The sequence below is a fragment of the Triticum dicoccoides genome, chromosome 7A (assembly GCF_002162155.2).
Source record: "Triticum dicoccoides isolate Atlit2015 ecotype Zavitan chromosome 7A, WEW_v2.0, whole genome shotgun sequence".
Taxonomy (NCBI): Eukaryota; Viridiplantae; Streptophyta; class Magnoliopsida; order Poales; family Poaceae; genus Triticum; species Triticum dicoccoides.
In genome coordinates, this window is record NC_041392.1 from 445,596,727 (window position 1) to 445,618,924 (window position 22,198).

Sequence of the window (22,198 nt, forward strand, 5' to 3'; positions counted from 1 at the left end):
CAGGATTGGCCATGGGTTCCCCTTCACATTATTTTAACCCTGTACACCTTCCTTCCTTCTGGGTGGACTCCCTTCTGTTCCTCCTACTGCAGCATTCGTACTTGTGTCGTGTGCATCGTGCTGAAAAATATTGAGAAGTACAGGTATTGTTCCGCCTGTACAACAAGAACAGGTTTTATGTGTGTGAGAGTACATGTAGAGACTTGATCTCATATGCAAAGAGATTAATTGATGATAGCAACAGACTTGTACTTGTATATATTTTTCTTCCGCAAGGGGATAGCTTTGGAACCATCTACTTGACAGATAGCAAATTTGTTATACTAGCTGCAATATATTGATTTTTTAAGGCTGAAGTCATGTTATTAACTCAAATAGGTACTTTCTATACCATCTCTTCAAATTCAGAGGGGTACTAAGGTACCAACATGGCGAATATTGTCTTCCGAGGCTGAGTTCCATGGAGCTCGGTTTTGAAAAATTCGATTTTTTTGTCAAATTTCATATTTTTTCTACATTTCAACAAAATCTGAGAAAAATAATACAGATATACATGAAGGCATAATACACATGTGTGTAAATTTTGAGGGCAAAATACGTTGAAATGAGGGTTGTGCAAAAAGGACAAATCTGGGGCTTTTTAACACATGATACTATTTATTCTTCCAAACCATGAATTTGTCTTTTTTGTATAGGACGCATTTCAACATTTTTCCTCCTGACATTTTACACACATTCACATAACATCCTTGTTTAGTTGCACAATTTTTTCAGATTTATGTTAAACCGAAAACTTTGATTTTTGATTCTTTTTTCAAAAAAAAGGCCTCCGTTGAGGCAGAGAGCCAAACGCCCGTTCTCGCAACATGGCAGCAACTTAATTGATGTTGTAGGTCTGAAGTCATGTTGTCCTACTTAGCTTTGCTCCTTTTCTGCAATTTTCTTTTCCACATCTAGAGTTTAATCAATTGGCAGAAAACCAATGTCTATATATGCTAGAGTCAACGAATTACTCCCTCGATTCCTAAATATATGAATTGAACTACCAAAACGGCATATATTTAGGTACGGAAGGAGTATATAGCACAATATACAATAGTCCATCAATATCCGGATATACATTTTGGCTCTAGGGAGCACATGCTCATGTTGTCATTATCACCATCTAGATATTTAATGTTACTCATCATAGTGATTATTCTGCCCCAAACCATGTGATCCAGATATTTAATGTTACTCGTCATAGTGATTATTCTGCCCCAAACCATGTGGTCTATTTTCAAGTATATATAAGTACACATGAAATACACCACATTAGAGCCCTTCGACGTTCTTAGTTTTCCTTTAACCTACAGAAGATATGGTGGAATTCTATACATATCAAGTGGGAACATTTCATGGTACAAATAGACGGGCGCAGCAACGCGCGTCATCGATGATTTAGTATGATGTAAAATGGGGCACCCACAATAAGACAACCGTGATGTATTTTATATTTTTTGTTGAAGTTGAAGGTTTTTGGTGATGTACAAAACCACTTTTTAGAGGTGTAAAATTTGCTCGAAGCATAATTTGATGATGCATTTTACCTCATCTATTATAGATGCTCTAAACTTGTAGGTGATTCCAAGTATGGCTCCAGGTAAAGTCCAGCCGACAGCTGAGCCGAAGCTAACACTGGAAATTTAGCAGTTTTCTAACTGCCGAATCAAACCTCCTATGAAAACAGGTTCAATTCATTATTTTCGGACATGACAGATCACGCCTTTGGCTTGCTTTAATATTTGTAGTTGTCGTTAGATGGTCTATGAATTTGAATGTAATTTTTTTTATTTTTGATGTTCTTTGTACTACCATGACATTTCATGAATCATGAATGGATAAAAGAAAAGTTGTCAGTGGAAAAAGATATCGGACATCCCTGTCCCGGCGATGAAGCAAACACACACTTAAAATCATGTCGATCTGATTCTTCGAGGAGATATAAATTTTAGTGTTCCAAACAGTGAAGATCACCTTCAGAAGCAATGTCGCCTAAAAACAACCTTCCGAAGCTAGGAAGGTTTCAAAGACACTGCAGGTAATACCGGAAGATTGCAATCTCAGTTCAAATGCTTTGTTGAGTCAAAATAAGAAGAAAAACAGTAAAAATATCTCATGAATTGTTGGTGAGGTTGCAATTACGGGCAGCAACTGGCTAGGTAAGAAAGCCATCCAACCAAATCTTCTCTGTGTGTTTAACACACAGCAAAATCATCACAAGGCAAAAAGAACACGTCAGATTGAGAGTAATGCATGGCACACAAACAGCCTTTATTTACCAAGTTTAACATACAACATATTTTTATTTAGATAAAATTCAACAAACCAAGCTAAATTAGCTATAGACTGGCCGACTTCCAGGATTATTTGTACCCACATATTATACCCCAAAGAAAAACTCTAAGCAATTGCTTTCTTTTTTCGCTTTCAAAACTGCTGATAGGAAAGCCACCATTGTTTAGTCTTTCCGGAGTTCTAGACTTCAAGGTACTTGCTGGCTGTGTGGACATCCTTGTCTCCTCTTCCACTGCAGTTGAGAACCACCCTCACACCATCCGGCAGTGTTGGGCAGAGCTTCTCCAGGTAAGCCAGCGCGTGGGATGTCTCCAGGGCAGGGATGATGCCCTCCAGCCGAGAGGTGCGCTTGAAAGCTGCATAGCATGGGAAGGAGTTAGATGCTGAACATGACAGGGGAGACTGTTTAGGCTACTGAATCAGTTCTCAATCGATCAGGGAAATCAGCAGCAGGCTTAAGACAATTAGGTTCACGGTACTAAAAGCTACAATATCCCAGACTCCCACTATAACATCATTATTTGTTGCAACATTCAAGCCTATTACTTAAACACTGTCGGGTCAGGAAATGGAAGCTGCCAAGTTACCACCATCTTATTTTTCAATGATGTGGTTACTTGCAGCCAATATCTAAGATGGAAACATCAAGCATGTTAAGTTAGTGGATTCAGCATGTTAAAAAACACCACATGTTATTTTTCTATAATTCAGTCGCTTGCAGATGCGTTGGTATTACGTTCATTGTGTGCTGAAGTATTAAAGATTGCAACATGAACCACGTGCACATACATGCCATTGATTCAGCATGTCAAAACTATCACGTGTTATTTCTCTCCTACATTCATTATGTATTGCAATTGACCACGTGTTTAAAATTACCCAGTGAAGGTTTACAAGCTAGCAATTCATAACATCTTAAAACAACAGCTGTTATTTTTCTATAATACAGTCACTTTCAGATGCCTAAAGTAGTGTTTGCCATTCATTTCGCGTTGCAGACTTAGTCAGTGAAGGTTTATAAACTAACAATTCAGAACGTTTTAAAACAGTCACTTTCTGATGACTCAAGTAGTGTATGGTATCGAGATGGATTCAGATAATCCAGCTTTTCCAACCAGCATTTACTTAATTTTTTTTCCGTTTGGCTAACCATTTTTTTCTGCTTACCTGCCTACTTTTCCACATCATATTATAAAACAAGTTCAACAGCTGTAAACTGAAACTTACTATCTCAAGAGTTTTAACCTTCAGTAATGCCTACTGTGTACCATCGAAATTCACATGTAAATCTAGACCAGTGATAGTGCCTAAACCAGAGACTTGTTCCACTCACATGAAGATATATGAAAACACTCAGTATGTCATTCAGAACTACTATCAGCATTTAGTAGATGGATTAGAAGTCAATTGGATGAAAATCAACTGCGGCCAGTATGCAGGATAAATAGAGCAAGCGATCAAGAATGACAAGAAAACAAGGAAAAAGAAATGGTAGAGAAACATACCATCCAATGCCTCCTGATCTGTCACACTATCATATTCAGCACGTCCAATATCCCTCAAGAAACTATGCTCAGGTCCAACACCTGGGTAATCCAACCTATGAAATTGAAACAATGGATAATAAGCCCACTTGACGTAAGAAAAGAAAAATGCTTCCAACTTAACATCAAAATACTTACCCAGCACTGATGGAGTGGGGCTCAATAACTTGTCCATCAGCATCCTGCAATACATAACTCAGAGATCCATGGAGAACTCCGACTTCCCCCTTTGTCAATGTTGCAGCGTGCTTGTCAGTGTCTACACCATGACCAGCAGCCTCCACTCCAATCAGTCTTACATCCTGATCATCAACAAACTCATGGAAGAGACCCATGGCATTTGATCCACCACCAACGCAAGCAACCAGCACATCAGGCTTGCCACCCCACTTGTCCATCGCCTGTCTACGGGTCTCCTTGCCGATCACCTTATGGAACTCCCTCACCATCATCGGGTATGGGTGTGGACCCGCAACTGAGCCCAAAATGTAGTGTGTGGTCTCTACGTTGGTGACCCAGTCACGGATGGCCTCCGAGGTAGCATCCTTCAGCGTTGCAGTCCCAGAATGTACTGGCCTTACCTGTGCGAAGACATACACATGATGAGAAACAAACGAATAAGCCTAACAAGAATTCTTCCACAGCAGCATTCTACATCTCACAGCTTGGTTTATCAAATAAGTAATAGCCGCAACGGATAATTGGAAACACAAAGGCATATTCTCCAGAGATAAGGCATACGGATGATACAAGCTCCGCACATACCTCTGCCCCAAGAAGCTTCATCCTGAAAACGTTAAGCGCCTGCCTCTCCATATCTTGTGCACCCATGTAGATGATGCACTCCAGACCAAACCGAGCACACACTGTGGCAGTGGCAACCCCATGCTGGCCAGCACCAGTCTCAGCAATAATACGCTGCTTCCCAAGCTTCTTGGCAAGCAGAGCTTGTGCCACAGCATTGTTGATCTTGTGAGCACCGGTGTGGTTCAGATCCTCCCTCTTGAGGTAAATCAGTGGGCCAGTGCCATCAGCACGCTTGTAGTGCTCCGTCAAGCGCTCCGCAAAGTATAGCGGGCTCTCGCGGCCCACGTAATCCTTGAGGATACCGTCAAGTTCTTTCTGCAGAAAGAAGAAATGTGGTGTCAAAACACAAATACCTGCCTTTCCAGAATCTCCCCATCCAACATGGCTGGCATTTATTTATTCGCTTGATTACAGGGCAATACTACATGACTATCGTAAACCCAAATTCTCCAAGTTTTGATTCCATACACAAAAGGCAAGGTCCTATGATCGCACTCCCTCTCTGATCGGCGCAACTACCAATCAAATGCAGTCAAACACACATTCCCAAGGTATGTGGAGGCGGCTCCCAGAAAGGGACTAAATAAAAGCCGAATCTGCTGGCAAAACAAATACAGTGGAACAACCTTTCAAAGGACAATCTGTTGTGCGATTTAGATGTGACCGCTCCCAACTACCACAACCGAAACATGGCAAAACTCCAACAAATAATAGCTAAAAAGATAATGATAAAATCAAACGGCAATACACGCAAAACCCCACATCTGCAGGCAGGATAAAATCCTCCTGCATATGAGCCATCAAATCGCCTATATCGCACACGAAATGTGCCGCTGACGCTCTAATACCATGAATCGCACAAAAATGAATGCACCAGATCCTCAGCAACATGGGGCTACCTGGAAGTCCTCGTCGTCGGCGAGCGCGTGGAAGGCGGCCTCGAGCTCGGTGAGGGCGTGCATGAGGGTCTCCGGCACGTACTTGCCCCCGAACTTGCCGAACCTGCCGAGCGCGTCGGGCCTCGCGATGCCGGCCCCCGCCACCTCGGCCCCGTTCACCCTCTCGGCGACGGGGGAGGGCGCCTCGGCCGTGACCGCCTTGGCCGGCCGCATTGACGCGGACGCCACGACGGACGCGCCTCTCCGGACCGACGGCGAAACCATCCGCAGCACGGCGCGGGAGGGCAGGGGCGCGGCGACGGCGGCGGCTGGGCTAGGGTTTCTGATTGCCGAGGCGGCCATCTGCTGCGGCGAGTGGCAGAGAGAAGAAAGAAGGCAGGGATGAAATCGGAGGGGATTAAAGAATGATGAAGAGTGGGTGGTGGCTTAACACGAGGAGGGTGTACCCGGCGGGTATATAAACCGGTCGCCTTGGAACATTTCCCGCGGGGTTGGTGGTGGGACACGTGAGCCTGGCGTGCCGGCAGGGGGCTGCGGGCTGGCGCCGGTGTTGGTGCACCGGGTGCGGTCGAGGATCATTTTTCTTCTATGGTAGGGCCCACAAGATCTGGGATCCGGATCTGGACGGCAGCCTCTCTCGTCGCGTTGGCAGAGCCGCTTGTAGTACAGCACTCTCTGTGTGTGTCTGCGCTCGGGTCCACGTCACTGGTCCTACGTGGGTCATCCTCCACCGACCATTGCGTTAGGGCATCTTCAACCATTGTAAGATATGTATTGGTAAATTTGCCACCTAAGACAACCATAAAAAAGGATAGTTTTAATTGATTTGAGTATGAGTAAGGAAAACAAAGATAGTTTTCATTTAGTTGAAGTTTAGGTAAGAATTTAGTTGATTTGGATATGGATAGAGGAAAACAAGGATGCTTTCTATTTTGTTTAGGTTTGATTAGATTTTAGTTGATTTGGATATGGATAGGGCAAAACAAGAATAGTTTTAATTTTGTTTAGGTTTGGTGAGATTTTATTATTTAATTGAGTTAATGTGGGCATGGTTTTGACGGTAGAAGTTTAATGAGTTAATGCAGAACATGGTTTCTACCAATAAGCGCGGATTTTAATTTTAATCTCCAAACCAAAGAAAGGGGACCAAAAACATTCTCTACAACACTAAGCTCGCTAATTTTAAAGAGCTCACATTCGATCGAGGCCTCCAATTGAGATTGGCTCACCCAATTTTGACTGGGTTGACAATTTCTCAAACCTCTCTAATTGATGTCTTCAATTTACAAATTATTTAGCCGAATTTTGGCCAGGTCAACTATACTGAGCTTACTAATTTTTAAGGCCTCGCAATCGGTCTCCAATTCAAATTGGGTCACTCGATTTTGACCGGGTCAACAATTTCTCAAAGTTCTCCCATTTATTTCTTTTATATTATACATTATGTTTCCTAATTTTTAACGCCTCGCAATCAATTGATGTCTTCAATTTACAATTGGGTCACTCGATTTTGACTGGGTCAACAATTTCTCAAACTTCTCCCATTCATTTATTTTATACTATATATTATGCTTCCTATTTTTTAGCGCCTCGCAATTAATTGTTGTCTTCAATTTATAATTGGGTCACTCGATTTTGAATGGGTCAACAATTTCTCGAGGTGCTCTCCCATTCAATTATTTTAATTCACTATATTCCCTAATTTTAAAGCTCATTCATTCAATTGAGGTATTCAGTTTTAGATTTGATCGAGCCAATGAGGTATTCAATCAGCAGCAACCGGCATATAGAAACATATCAATCTCGCGCACCCTCCCACCACCTAGAAAAAAGAAATGTCACATCTGATGCTGTAGGACCAATATAGTACATGCAATCATTGAGGCAGAATTTCCCCATATGAATATGGGTTTATTAGCGGATAACATAGAATCACGCCGCGAAAGGCCCACCAAATCACCGTGTTAAAAAAAGCACTCCATCATCTCCCCGCCCTACCAAGCTAAATATTACATCAATTTGAAAATATAAGCAGTGTTAGTTTTTTGAAAAGTGAGCTCAAACAATCGACATCCACAATATTAAACAAAAAATATAGAAATTTATTTCATGATGAATCTAATTATATCGATTTGGTATTATGAATTTTGATATACTTATCTACAAATTTTATCAAACTTAAAAAGGTTTGAATTTTCAAAAAAAGTAATACACCTTGTATTTTGAAACAAAGTGAGTATTTTTTTATAAGATACCCGACAACATCAATGGCGCAGCAAAGCGCACCCAACCCTTCTAGTATTTGATGACGTACAAATACCAATTTCCCTTTAATAGTAGAGAAGATAGTTACTCCCTCCATTACTTTATATAAGGTGTATTTATTTTTTGATAAAATTTCACAATTTAAGGTGCATTTATTTTAATTTCTCATAATCTCATTTTTAGCCCTCTAGGAAAAAGGAAAGTACATCTCTCCTGATTGCATGTATCTCTCCTTAGAGAAAAAGAAAAGTATCTCTTTCCCGATTTCCTGTATATCTTACTTTCCTGGCCTAATTGATCTACTTGCCGCAAACTAACAAATTGGCTAGGGATAGTCTCATGCCTCCTTTGGTTTGTAGGATTTTTGTAAAAATTCTATAGGATAGGATTTGCAAAGAAAAAATTCCTTTGAAGCCCTTTGGTTTATAGGAATGGATTCTTATTCCTATGTAGGATAGGAATCAATCATTCATGTTTTGGAGGAAAAAAACATTAACCTAGACTCAATGGAAAAAATCATATCCTATGCACCAAATGACTTCTCTTTCTCTATAGGAATTGACATGCATGTCATCTTACTTTCTATGATTTTTCTATTCCTATAAAATTCCTATCCTATGAACCAAAGAAGGCCCATCCTAAATTATCTATATTGTTGTGCCTTGGTCATCGTGCCAGAAAAAATACACCTTACATAAATGAACAGAAGGAGTATTTATGTGTTGCAACGGTACTAGTACGCCGTGATTTTATCTATTAATACAATACTAATACTCCCTCTAATCTATATTAGTTGTCGCCGAAATGAATGTACATAGACGTATTTCAGCGTCAGACATTTGTTTGAGCCTTTGAGCGACAACTAGTTTGGATCGAGGGAGTATAATTCTTAAGAAAATAGGATTTTATTTTATAAATATTTATTTGTCAAGTACTTATCATTTTGCCCAGAATATTAGAATTTAATTTTGTCAATCATTAAGAGATGAGGTAGTTTAGATGGTTTTCAGGGAAACCGATGAAAACAAAATGAAAGATGAAGAGAGAAAATTGAAACAGGAAGAGAAAGAAGAAACAAACTTAAGATTGAACCAAGGAGGAGTTGACCTTATGTTTTCTCTTAATTTGCCTTGCGCCTTTTTTAATAAGAAGAAGAAATCTAAACACGAGAGGTTTTGGATAAACATGAGAAATTTGGGATGCCTCACTCAAAGCGGCTAAGATCTTGAAGTTAAACCAGCTTTGCATCCCACCGACCAGTTTTTTATTTGGAAACTCCAATAGCTACTTGTAAATCCCCACTAAGCATTTCTAATGTATTACAGATACTCTACTAACTTGGTTTCTACTTTTGAACATTTTGTATTTTAATTTAAGCATGGACACATTTTATTTAGTGAAAAAACTTCACAAGATTTATGTACTCTACGTCGATTTCGACTTACATGCATGCAAGATTATGTGCACGTGTCCCTCTAGCAACACCAAGAGTTTCTTCACCGGCGGAAGATGGTTCACGATTTTGGAGCCTCTTGGCGGCGGCACCATTCGAGGCCTTGAGGTTCGAGATCCTAGAGGAGTGGAGATTTGCTCTAGGCACAACCCATATCGGCAAGTGCAGCGTCGTTTGCGGTGGTGCCTGTTCAGAGGCTCACAACACATATGGTTTTTCCCTTGGATCTTTGCTTGGTGGACACCATTTCTTCTCCTCTTAGGTGGATGCTCCCGCGATGGCGGTGGTCGAAGTTTTTGATTAATGTGTTGGTGGTATTTTTCTCCAAATTTGCTTTGTTAGGAGTGTTTTTTGTATTTTTTTGGTGTGCTATATTTTTTAGTTTCTTCAAATAGATGCTACATTTGTTGTAATTTGGTGATGTTATTGATATAATCGTGACACTTCTACTAAAAACAAACCGCAACAGTTAGCCGTGGTTGCTCCGAGCAAGAACCAACATGCATGTATTTTTTTTCTAAACGGAGACAATGGATCCTGATAAGTATCACACTTGTGACATGAACATATAACAACTCCGTATGTTTTTTAGGCAAGTTTAATGACGCAAGGATGTCAACTTTAGTTGTCACTTTTTTTGGGATGGCAAGTTTCAATTTATTTTTCCTTTTTGAATTAGAACTTCAATTATAAAAAACGTCAGGGCTGGAGTGCTTCGTGGCACACGTGTGACATTATTATTTGAGTTAGTTAAACAAAAGAGAATTGACTAGTTTATTAAAAGGTAAATGTTTAGGGCCGGAGCACCGGCCGAACCTTTGGGCCGGTTGTTCCTTCTTCCTCACGTCTCCTTCTTTCTAGTGTTTCCCCACATCTCATGCACGCAGCACCCCAACATCTCGCGCGGCTCATCGGGGGCGGCGCGTTGAGCTCTCCTGCTGCCCCTCCCCCCCTCCCCGGGATGGAGTACCCTGCCTCCCCTCCCACTCGAAGCTCGCCGGCTCGTCTTTGTTGATCCAGCAAATCAGAGTGAGCCGCAGTGCCAGCAAAAAGTCCCCCAAAAGTCACGGATGCAGCGAAACGCGACCATGGTTCCAGCTCACGTACGATGACCCCCAGGGCGTTGCCCATGTGCTGCAACCCCGCAGCGGCCGGGGGGTGCACGGCGGCGATGGCCGAGGTGACCACGGGCTGCAACCATAGCTTTTCTGTCGCCGGTAGCTGGTTGAATATTTTTTCATATACGGTTGAAGCTTTCTCTGTCAATGTTTGTAACTTTTCACTGGTTGCAGTGTCAGGTTGGAGCTTTCTTTCTTACCGATTGAAGCTTTTTCATACACGGTTGAAGCTTTTTCCGTCCATGATTGAAGCTTTTGTGTAAACGATTAAATTTTTTTTTGTTTTGAGCAACGCTTGGTTAAAGCTCTTTCTATCATCTGGTTGAAAAAAAATTCATCCAAGGTTGAAGCATTTTGCGTCAGCGGTTGTATCTCCCCGTGAATCGCAGTGCCAGTTGAAGCTTTTCCATCTAGGGCTTGAAAGTTTTCCATTCAGGGGTTGAAAGCTTTTTAACAACGTTTGCAACACCGAGGGTGTGCGACGGTTCAAGCCTTGCCTCGGTCCAGTCATGAGCTCGTCTTCGTGGGCGCGCGACCGGTGATCTTCGCCGTCGGAGCTTCGACCGTCGCAGTGAGGTTGCGACCATCGCCGGGGAGCTGCAATCGGCGCACACACTGCTGCATGCGCTGAGCCAGCATGAAACACATGTGGCCACAGGCGGCGAGGGCGGCAACCGGTGGCGAGGGCGGTGACCGGCGTCGGGGGCGGCCAAGCCCGGTGGTGCTTCGAGTCTGGGCCTCGCTCATCCATGGCGGCTAGATGTGTACACAAGCGGAGGAAGATATGAGCTGCGTTGACTTAGTGAGAATTAGATCCGATGGTTAATAAAGAGGTAAATCGTGTGGCTGCGACGTGACCGGCTTAAATCTGGACCATGCACCGGCGCGTATTAAAAGCGATACAAACCATATACTGTTGCTCACTTGTACGGACCGACATTATCTTACCGAACTTTCCCGAGAGGAAACGTTCCCGGGCAGCAACTTCGCAGATCAATGACCCATTCCCATCAACATCCTCCCAGCCCCAGGTCCCAGCACCTGTGCACGAGCAGCAGTCCCAAACTCGCAAAGTCGCAATCACACACCTCCTCCCCGCAACCACTCGCCGTCGCAAACTGCGCTTCCATGACGGCGTCGATTAGTCAAATATCACACGGGCACGTCGTCGTTCCGGTCGACGCCTTGCCGATGCCACCACCGCACGCAGCAGAGCACGAAACAACGCCGGTGGCGTCTTTTCACCAACCATAGTAACCACCACGAGATCCCGGCACGACACCGTGCTGCCAACGGACGTGTACGTCGTCCTTCACTGGTCAATGATGGACCCAAGACGGGTAGTTGGTCCGGACGGATGATGCAACACACTGCTAATAGTATACTGCACCACCCACCCACCGCCGGCCCCGGGCCACGTCGCCATCGGCCATCCGGAAGGAGCCAACTCGCAGAAGGCCATCTCTCTATGCGACAGCATCTTCACGTCCAAACGAAAAGAGAGGATCTGGTGGATGGACAGTGTGTCCTCCCTAATCTCCTTCTTTGTCTTCTTCTTTTGTTTATGGGCTCCTTGCACTGTTTTGAAGCCACACCTTGGGGATCAGTATTCCTTTTTTTAATTATTATCACGAGGCCGTGGGTATCAGTATTCTGGAACCGGATCCTCTAACATAGCAAAGGAAAGTCACCGTGCTACAGTGCTAGCCTAGTGTAAAATGAAGAAGAAAAGTTAGGGACGGTTAGTACATAGTTAGGAGGTTGTTTACGGTTGATATTTACTGTAGATATAAATAATATAAAATAATTTTATTTCACCATCAATTTGTTTGTATGTAATTACTATAAATATAAGCAGTAGATCATCAATTTGCAAATTAATTTAAGTCATTTTAACCTTAATCATGTGGATAGAAAGAAGGCAAGTTAGAATACTGTAGCTTCTCTAACTTTCCTTCTCAATGTTAGAGGATCCGGTTCCAGTATTCCCTGTGCTTCATAACCGTTCTTGCTAATTAGAGCCTGGTGTGTTGAGCATCTACAGCCAGCGCCCGAAACCCGCCACGAAACGCCTGGACAGACGGTTCAGTGAGTGACCGGTCACAAAAAAACTGACTCGGGCGGGCTTCTCAAATGGGTCCCAAACACCCGGATTGACCGACACCCATCATCCGGCCCAAATCTAGGATGGATATGGGACGTCGGGGTGTGTCCGCCATGTCGGACTGGCGATGGGGTCTCACATGGAATCGCCTGGAAATCTGGTGGTCCGACAGACTCCGGCTCGCTGCTAGGGTCTCACATGGGGTCTCACATGGAATCGCCTGGAAATTTGTAATTCGGCGCCCCCAACCCTAGCACATCCATCTCCTCCCTCTCTGCACCGCCAGCCCAAGCCTATCCACCTCTCTCCCACTCCACCGCTCTTTCCACGCCCCCCGGCTTTGCCATGGTTCGACAAAAGAAAACCATGTATGCTATGCCCACACCGGAGCGTCGGTTGCAGATTGAGCAGGAGATCCATGCGAGGCGCGCCGCTCACATCGTTGTCGGCCTGCCTTTGGACTCGCTGAAGCCAGATGAGGAGGAGGAGCAACAACCAACTCCAATGAAGGTGGTGGATCCGAAGGAGGACGAGGCAGAGTAGTCAGAGGAGGAGCTAGTGACGGCTCCAGGCTTTAACATGAAGGACGCGGAGGCGGAGTTTGCGGTTGAAAGGATTGAGATGGACCTAGAGGGGGGTGAATAGGTACAATTACAAATTTTAATTGTTACTTAGCATTTTTTGGCAATAATGCGGAATATGAAAGTGAGCCTAACAATTGCATGTAATGCTAGGAGCTAAGCAAGATAAACAAGTAACACAACTAGGTGAGTAAGCAAGCACAATATGATATGAGTAAGAAATAAGAGACAAGTAACCACAAGTAGGGAGTTAGGGTTAGGAATAACTGCAACTCCGGGAGACGAGGATGTATGCCGATGTTCACTTCCTTGAAGGGAACTAGTCATCATTAGAGAGGTGAATGTTACCACGAAGGCACACCAACTCCACGAAGGCTCACCCTATTCTCCCTTTGAGACAACACCACAAAGGCGTTTCTCAACCACTAGTGGTAGACCTTGGGGTGGTCTCCAAACCCTCACAAACTTTTCCGGGGGTAATCGCAATGGTCGATTCCTCTCCGAAAGACTCCTACCGCCTAGGAGTCTCCAACCTCCAAGAGTAACGAGAACGATGTGGAAAAGCTTAAAACTTGCTCAAACCACGAATTCCTTTGGTGCAAAGAAGGAGAAGGAGTGGATCTATCACTTGGCCGGACAATTTCTCTCAAATGCTCTCAAATCCCTTAGGGATCTAAGATTTGTTGTGGAAGAGTGAGAGAGAGCGAAATGTGTTCTAGGGTTTGTTCAAAGTGAATGGTCAACCCTCTTCCGTGGGGGAGGAGGGCTATATATAGTGAGAGCACAAATGTGGCCGTTGTAGCACAAGTGAACGGGCAGGCCGGACATCCGGGCAAGGGAGCCGGACATCCGGCCTGGAGAGGCACTTGAAGAACAAAACAGAAGCAGAGTTAAAAGTAGAGGGGCCGGACATCCGGGGGCCAAGCCCGGACATCCCGCATATCAGGAAACCCCGAACATCCGGCACATGGCCGGACATCCGACAAGTTCACCAAATTGAGAAGTCCTCTGGATAGCACAGGCCGGACATCCGGCAAGGAATCCCGGAAATCCAGGGTGCAAGGAGAGCCCGGACATCCGGCATAGAGGGCCGGACATCCGGCATAGAGGGCTGGACATCCGACAAATAGCACCAGCATCTGGCATATCCGGCGTGAGGCCCGGACATCTGGGGTGAAGCCCGAACATCCAGCAGGCCAGAGACAGAAACATCACAAAGAATATAAAGATGGAACTAAAGCATATTTGGAAATGAGGTTTGTGGCAAGAGCAAGCCTTAAACTAACCCTATCGATCCCCTCTTAATAGTGCGGGATCCTATACTCAAGAAAACAAATATGTAATCAATTTTGATACTTCATCCTTGAGTAAAATCACTTCGTATGCTCTTGATCCACACACTTTGATGAGCCGGGGACTAACACCTGAGATTTACTTGACAAACATAGTTAGTCCCTCACATGTAGATTGTCATCAACATCAAAACATGATGTAAGGGCATGATTGCACTTCCAGTCTCCCCCTTTTTGTTTATTGATGACAATCATACATGTAGTATCATAGATGCAATACATAAATTTAGCATTGACAATCATGAGAGCAAAAATACAAAATATGTTTATGTTGGCTATTTGCTTTAGCTTTCCCTCATTGTGTGCATGAGATGAATATGTTAGGATGTACAACACAAACTCTCATGGTAGCATATGTAGCTCGAAGATATATAAATGTGAGAGACACGCACATATGAAACCACCATAACACATAGGATAACAACATAGTCTTAAACGATCAAGAACCATAAGTAGCAACATACAAGTTTGAATAATAGCTAACACAAATATCCAACATATAGCATGACCATACTAAGATACTACCTCTCCCCCTTTGACAGCAACAAGTAGAAAGGGGCGAAGAACTAGACGGACTCTGTCACTCCTGGCGTATGTCATCATCACCATCAAAGAACTCGTCATTCTTGTCACGAGATGGGAAACCGAAGGTGGAAGAGGACGGAGATGCGGGAATTAGATCATCATCACTCACTGGACTCCCACGGTCACGAAGGCACTGCTTGAACTGATTTTTGGAGATGATGAGGCGCTTCTGAACACCATGATTCCGTTGATAGTTGAAAGTGATTGCCCTCATGATGGCATACCAAGCCTTGCCTAAGAACAAGGCAAGACGACCACAAGGAGCAGTCGAGGAAGAAGGCACGGAGGAACCCGTGGGTTGAGACCCACCAGCAGACTTCCTTGGTGGTCGAGGTGCAGCAGCCGGTACAGGAGCGGCCATGCGCATATGAACAGGAGGCTTCCAAATGGAATGCACAACGGTCTTAGCAACCTCAAATGGAGTAGTGTGATCAATTATGGCCTGAATGAAAGGAGCATGTGGGAATTAACGTGTCTGAATAAAGCTGGAGAGACGGATCTCATGCCAAATATAGTGGGCGGTGTCAAGAGGCTCAGTAGGTGCATCATGCATACGTACCATCAGATCAATGCAGTAGTTGTGAGCCCTGGAGTGATCTCCCTTCTTAGGATAGAGAGTGCAAAGCACACACGAATGTAGTAGGGAGATCGGAAAATGGATGAATCATTGGGTGGATATGCACGTTCCTTTGGAGTGTGCTCCGAGATAGGCTTAAGAAGAGCCATGCAAGCATCAATCCTTTGGGCCTGTAATGAGGATCCGTACTGTGGATGTGATGACCAACACCAGAGAAGCCCAAAATCTGAACAAACCGGTCATAGGTGATGCTCAGCACGGTGTCATCAGGCATCCATGTGAGAGTGTTGTCTAGCCCAAAGAAGCAGGTGGCATAGAACTGAAGGATGGAAACTTCATTCCAATCACATTTGAAGGTCATTGCTTGACCTAGAGTCATATCATCAATGATCTTGACCGTGTTGTCAGGGAACATGGCAGGATGATCACGCATGAACTGAAGATCCAGGTATTTATGAGGGGCAAGTCCACGGCCATGGACAAAACTCGAGTAAAGATCTTGCTGCATGCGAGTATGAAAACGAGGGTCCTCGGCATCAGCCACCATCTCATATTGGTTGGTATCCCGTCGGAACTCAAGGTATGGACCAGTCCCCACGGTGGTGAAGTCGTGTGTGAGGTGGTCCCCGCTGCCGGGAAGCTCCATTGAGATGCGACGACCATGGACCACGGGCATTGCAGCACCACAGACTTGAGGCACCGATGCCCTCCTAGTGCCAGGCTTGGACTGCCCAACGGAATGTCTTGGCACAATGTCATCCTCTTCCTCCACACCATAGTCCTCATCATCCGGATCAGAGGCAGGTGGACTTGGGGATGGTGCACGACGCTTCTTCTTAGTGGTGGTTTTCTTCTTCTTAGGTCGAGCATGTTCATCGGAGTCGGTGAAACCTTGCCGGTGATCGACTGAAATGGATTCATGATACGAGTACTGATGAGAAGGAGTCAAAAAGTATGAAACAAGGATAAGCCAAATTAAACAATGGAATGAATATTTCCGAACATGGCCATAGGACAGGTCCAAGTGATGGATCAAAATATTGACATGCCCATGATTAAGTTGTTTAGCCAAGTACATAGAGAGGATTTTTAGGCTAGGCAAGTGATATCAAATCTCTAGAGAGAGATATTCACCATGATAGTCATGAGAGATAATGAAACCCTAGGATGGTTGGGTCAAAACAAGAAGAAGAGGCAAGAGTAGATAGCATCCATACCCCGGGAAGAAGGATCTGGGCCGCAATTCTTGGTACGCGCCATGACGAACTCCGGTGGTCGATCCACAAGTCACCGGTCCCTCCCGAGTGATTCACACCACAACCCAAGGAATGGATTGGATGGAAACGTAGATTGGGAGGAGAAGAAGCCGTGGGCAGGAGATCGGGGCCGGAGGACGAAGGAGAAGGTCGGGCAGCGCTGGAGCACAGCCTGACGACGACGGTGGCTATTTTGAAAAGATGGGGAGAGCAAGGGGAGAATGGAGAACTGCCCCCAAATCCCGAGCCCTCCCCCGTTATGTGTGGCTGCGGGTGACGCACCGGACATCCGGGGACCAAGCCCGGATATCCGGCGTGTGGAAAATAGAGAGTAAAGATCCGGGGCCTGGATTTCCGGCCATTGGTAGTGCTCGATGGGAGATTTGCAGTAGAATCCTGCCAGGGCCCGGATGTCCGGCTGAGGAGCCGGATGTTCGGCAACTGGACAGTGAGCTCAGCCAAGGGAAAATCTTGTAAGGAGGGGCCAACAAAAAATATATTGATATATACTCCGCCAAGGAGATTTAGAGTTAGTAGGGATAAGAACTTGAGTAATTGATGGCCATACTACGATGGGCAATAATAACCCAACAATATGAAATAAAGAGAGGTTCATATACGCAATCCACGAGCGGTGACCGAAGTCACCATGTTTGAGCATATGGGACATAGTACCGCAAAGATTGCGACTTTTGGGTACATAGTCATGACTCCATCATTTTAAAGCACCATAGTTCAAAGGAAACCATGATAGCTTTGAGAGTGTTTGTTCTATTTATGCATTATGTAGGGTGAGAGTACTCATGAATTGAGTGTCTCCCCCTAAAAATATGCCTACATCAAGACAAAACATTATGAGAATGCATGCATGGGTATTAGGTTTCACATAATGTTGTCAAGATACAAGATACCAAGTTCACGCCTAAGTTGACAAAACCTTGCTTCATCCAATGGCTTGGTGAAAATGTCTGCAAGTTGCATATCTATGCCAACATGAGCAATATCAATGTCACCTTTTTCCACATGATCTCTCAAGAAATGATACCTAATATCAATGTGCTTGGTGCGGGTATGATCTTTGGGATTCTCAACAATATTGATGGCACTTTCATTATCACATAGAAGAGGCACGTTTGTATAGGTGATACCGTAATCCTTCAAAGTTTGCCTCATCCATAACAATTGAGTTGCACAACTGGCGGTTGCAATGTATTCAGCTTCGGCGGTGGAGAGAGCAACACAATTTTGTTTCTTCGAGGACCAACTTACCAAGTAGCGTCCAAGAAATTGACATGCACCGGAGGTGGACTTACGATCCACTTTGTCTCTAGCCCAATCCGCATACGTGTACCCAATGAGATCAAACTTAGCATCCTTGGGGTACCATAGACCCAACTTTGGGGTGTGAACAAGATATCCAAGAATATGCTTAACCGCCTTATGATGACTTTCCCTAGGGGAAGCTTGAAATCTAGCACACATGCATACACTGAACATGATGTATAGTCTAGATGCACAAAGATAAAGAAATGAACCAATCATAGAGTGGTATTTAGATGGGTCGAAAGGGATACCATTTGTGTCTTCAGTGAGTACAATTTTGGTTGGCATGGGTGTCTTACATGGACTAGCATCAGTCATGCCAAACTTCTCTAGAATATCCTTGAGATACTTGGCTTGAGATAAGAATATTCCTTCTTGAAATTGTTGAATTTGGAAACCGAGAAAGAATTTCAAATCCGCATTGAGTGACATCTCAAAGTTCTTGGTCATAGAAGCCGCAAACTTCTTCCACAAATGAATGTTACGAGAACCAAAAATGATATCATCTACATGGATTTGGCATAAGATCAAATCACCTTTGTCCCTCTTAGTAAAAAAAGTGGGATCGATCACCCCTCTCACAAAACCATCATTGAGTAAAAACTTCTTAAGATGATCATACCAAGCACGAGGTGCTTGTTTGTGGCCATACAAAGCCTTATGAAGTTTATACACATAGTCTTTGTGATCGGGATCAACGAACCCAGGTGGTTGTGATACATATACTTCTTCTTGTAGAGGACCGTTAAGGAAAGCACTCTTCACATCCATTTGATGTAATGTAAAACCATTGAAAGCAGCATAAGCAAGTAAGATGCGAATAGATTCAAGACAGGCAACGGGAGCAAAGGTCTCACCAAAGTCCAAACCTTCAACTTGCGAGTACCCTTGTGCCACTAACCTTGCCTTGTTATGGATGATTACACCATTCTCATCTTGCTTGTTCTTGAAAATCCATCTTGTTCCAATGACATTGTGCTCCATAGTTGGTCTCTCAACTAAAGACCACACTTGGTTGCGTTCAAAACTGTTCAACTCTTCTTGCATAGCAACGAGCCAATCATTGTCCATCAATGCATCTTGTACCTTGAGAGGCTCAACACTAGACACAAACGAGAAGTGAGCACAAAAGTTTGTCAAATGTTTATGAGTGACTCTACCTTCTGAAATGCCATTGAGAATTTTGTCAACATCAACACGACCGGCCACTCGAGGCATGATGGAGGTTAGATTTTCGCGAGGTTCAACTTCATGTCCATCATCCGCATCCTCAACATATGGATCATTTATGTGTGGTGGAAGATCTTCTTCTTCATCTTACATTTGTTGAGGTTCATCATCAATGATTGCACTTTCTTGTTCTTGCCCTTGATGATGATCTTGTTCTTGAAGACTATCATGATGAGAGACATGATCATCTTCTTGTACTTGGTCTAAGGGCATTGGTTGAGCAATTGGAGATTGTGGTGGTATGGGTGTTGGAGTAGTTTGATGATGTGTGAAGCTTCCATCTTCTTCTTCATCATCATGAGGTTCTTGTTCCATTGGAAGGAGTGCACCAACACCCATGGTCAAAATATCTTGATAAGAATCTTCTTCACCTACATCACTTAGATCAAGTTGCTCCCCATGGGAGCCATTAAATACATCAAACACCACGTCACAAGTTTCTACAACACATCCATTGGATTTGTTGTAGACTCTATAGGCGTGAGAGTTTGATCCATAGCCAACAAATATGCCCTCAACGGTGAAGGATTGAAATTTTCCTAACTGTTCTCTTTTGTTGAGGATGAAACATTTGCACCCAAATATACGAAAGTACTTGACATTCGGCTTGTTCCCAGTTAGGAGCTGATACGTCCATATTGATCATGCTTTTATATCGATATTTATTGCATTATGGGCTGTTATTACACATTATGTCACAATACTTATGCCTATTCTCTCTTATTTTACAAGGTTTACATGAAGAGGGAGAATGCCGGCAGCTGGGATTCTGGGCTGGAAAAGGAGCAAATATTAGAGACCTATTCTGCACAGCTCCAAAAGTCCTGAAACTTCACGGAAGTTATTTCCAGAATATATAAAAAATACTGAGCGCAATAAGTACCAGAGGGGGGCCACCCACTAGCCACGGGGTGGGGGTGCGCCCTACCCCCCTAGGCGCGCCCCCTGCCTCGTGGGCCCCCTGGTGGCCCTTCGATGCCCATCTTCTGCTATATGAGGTCTTTCGTCTGAGAAAAAATCATAAGCAAGCTTACGGGACGAAACTCCACTGCCACGAGGCGGAACCTTGGCGGAACCAATCTAGGGCTCCGGCGGAGCTGTTCTGCCGGGGAAACTTCCCTTCGGGAGGGGGAAATCATCACCATCGTCATCACCAGCGATCCTCTCATCGGGAGGGGGTCAATATCCACCAACATCTTCACCAGCACCATCTCATCTCAAACCCTAGTTCATTTCTTGTATCCAATCTTTGTATCCAAACCTCATATTGGTACCTGTGGGTTGCTAGTAGTGTTGATTACTCCTTGTAGTTGATGCTAGTTGGTTTACTTGGTGGAAGATCATATGTTCAGATCCATTATGCATATTAATACCCCTCTGATTATGAACATGAATATGCTTTGTGAGTAGTTACGTTTGTTCCTGAGGACATGGGAGAAGTCTTGCTATTTGTAGTCATGTGAATTTGGTAGTCGTTCAATATTTTGATGAGATGTATGTTGTCATCCCTCTAGTGGTGTCATGTGAACGTCGACTACATGACACTTCACCATTTTTTGGGCCTAGAGGGAGGAATTAGGAAGTAATAAGTAGATGATGGGTTGCTAGAGTGACATAAGCTTAAACCCTAGTTTATGTGTTGCTTCGTAAGGGGCTGATTTGGATCCATATGTTTCATGCTATGGTTAGGTTTACCTTAATACTTATGTTATAGTTGCGAATGCTTGCAATGGGGGTTAATCATAAGTGGGATGCTTGTCCAAGTAAGGACAACACCCAAGCACCTGTCCACCCACATATCAAATTATCAAAGTACCAAACGCGAATCATATGAACGTGATGAAAACTAGCTTGACGATAATTCCCATGTGTCCTCGGGAGCGCTTTTCTCTATATAAGAAATTGTCCAGGCTTGTCCTTTGCTACAAAAAGGATTGGACCATCTTGCTGCACTTTATTTACACTTGTTACTTGTTACTTGTTACCAATTACCTTATCACAAAACTATCTGTTACCGATAATTTTAGTGCTTGCAGAGAATACCTTACTGAAAACCACTTATCATTTCCTTCTGCTCCTCGTTGGGGTCGACACTCTTACTTATCAAAAGGACTACGATAGATACCCTATACTTGTGGGTCTTCAAGACTCTTTTCTGGCGCCGTTGCCGAGGAGTAAAGCGCCTTTGGTAGGTGGAATTTGGTAAGGAAAAATTTATATAGTGTGCTGAAATTTACTGTCACTTGTTACTATGGAAAGTAATTCTTTGAGGGGTTTGTTCGGGGTATCTTCACCTCGTCCGGAACCACAATTAGTTACCCATCAACCTACTAAACCTACTGAAAATGTTTACTTTGAAATTCCTTCGGGTATGATAGAGAAACTGCTAACTAATCCTTTTGCCGGAGATGGAACATTGCATCCCGATTTGCACTTAATCTATGTGGATGAAGTTTGTGGATTATTTAAGCTTGCAGGTATGCCCGATGATGTTATCAAGAAGAAAGTATTCCCTTTATCTTTGAAGGGAGATGCATTGACATGGTATACGCTATGTGATGATATGGGATCATGGGACTATAAATGATTGAACTTGGAATTTCACCAGAAGTTTTATCCTATGCATCTTGTTCATCGTGATCGTAATTTTATATATATAATTTTTGGCCTCGCGAAGGAGAAAGCATCTCTCAACCTTGGGAGAGGCTTAAGTCAATGTTATATTCATGCCCCAATCATGAGCTCTCAAGAGAAATGATTATTCAAA

The 22,198-nt window shown here is 43.8% G+C and overlaps 1 protein-coding gene across 1 annotated transcript; it reads right to left on the reverse strand.

The window, feature by feature from the left end:
- Positions 1-2,280: 2,280 nt before the first annotated feature.
- On the reverse strand, positions 2,281-6,019 carry LOC119328237 (tryptophan synthase beta chain 1-like). The gene is made up of 5 exons (XM_037601250.1): positions 5,588-6,019; positions 4,647-5,003; positions 4,020-4,462; positions 3,843-3,937; positions 2,281-2,693 (listed from the first exon to the last, which is right to left on the reverse strand). Exons 1-5 carry the CDS (start codon positions 5,927-5,929, stop codon positions 2,518-2,520), a joined length of 1,413 nt encoding a protein of 470 aa, XP_037457147.1. The 5' UTR covers positions 5,930-6,019; the 3' UTR covers positions 2,281-2,517.
- Positions 6,020-22,198: the final 16,179 nt, after the last annotated feature.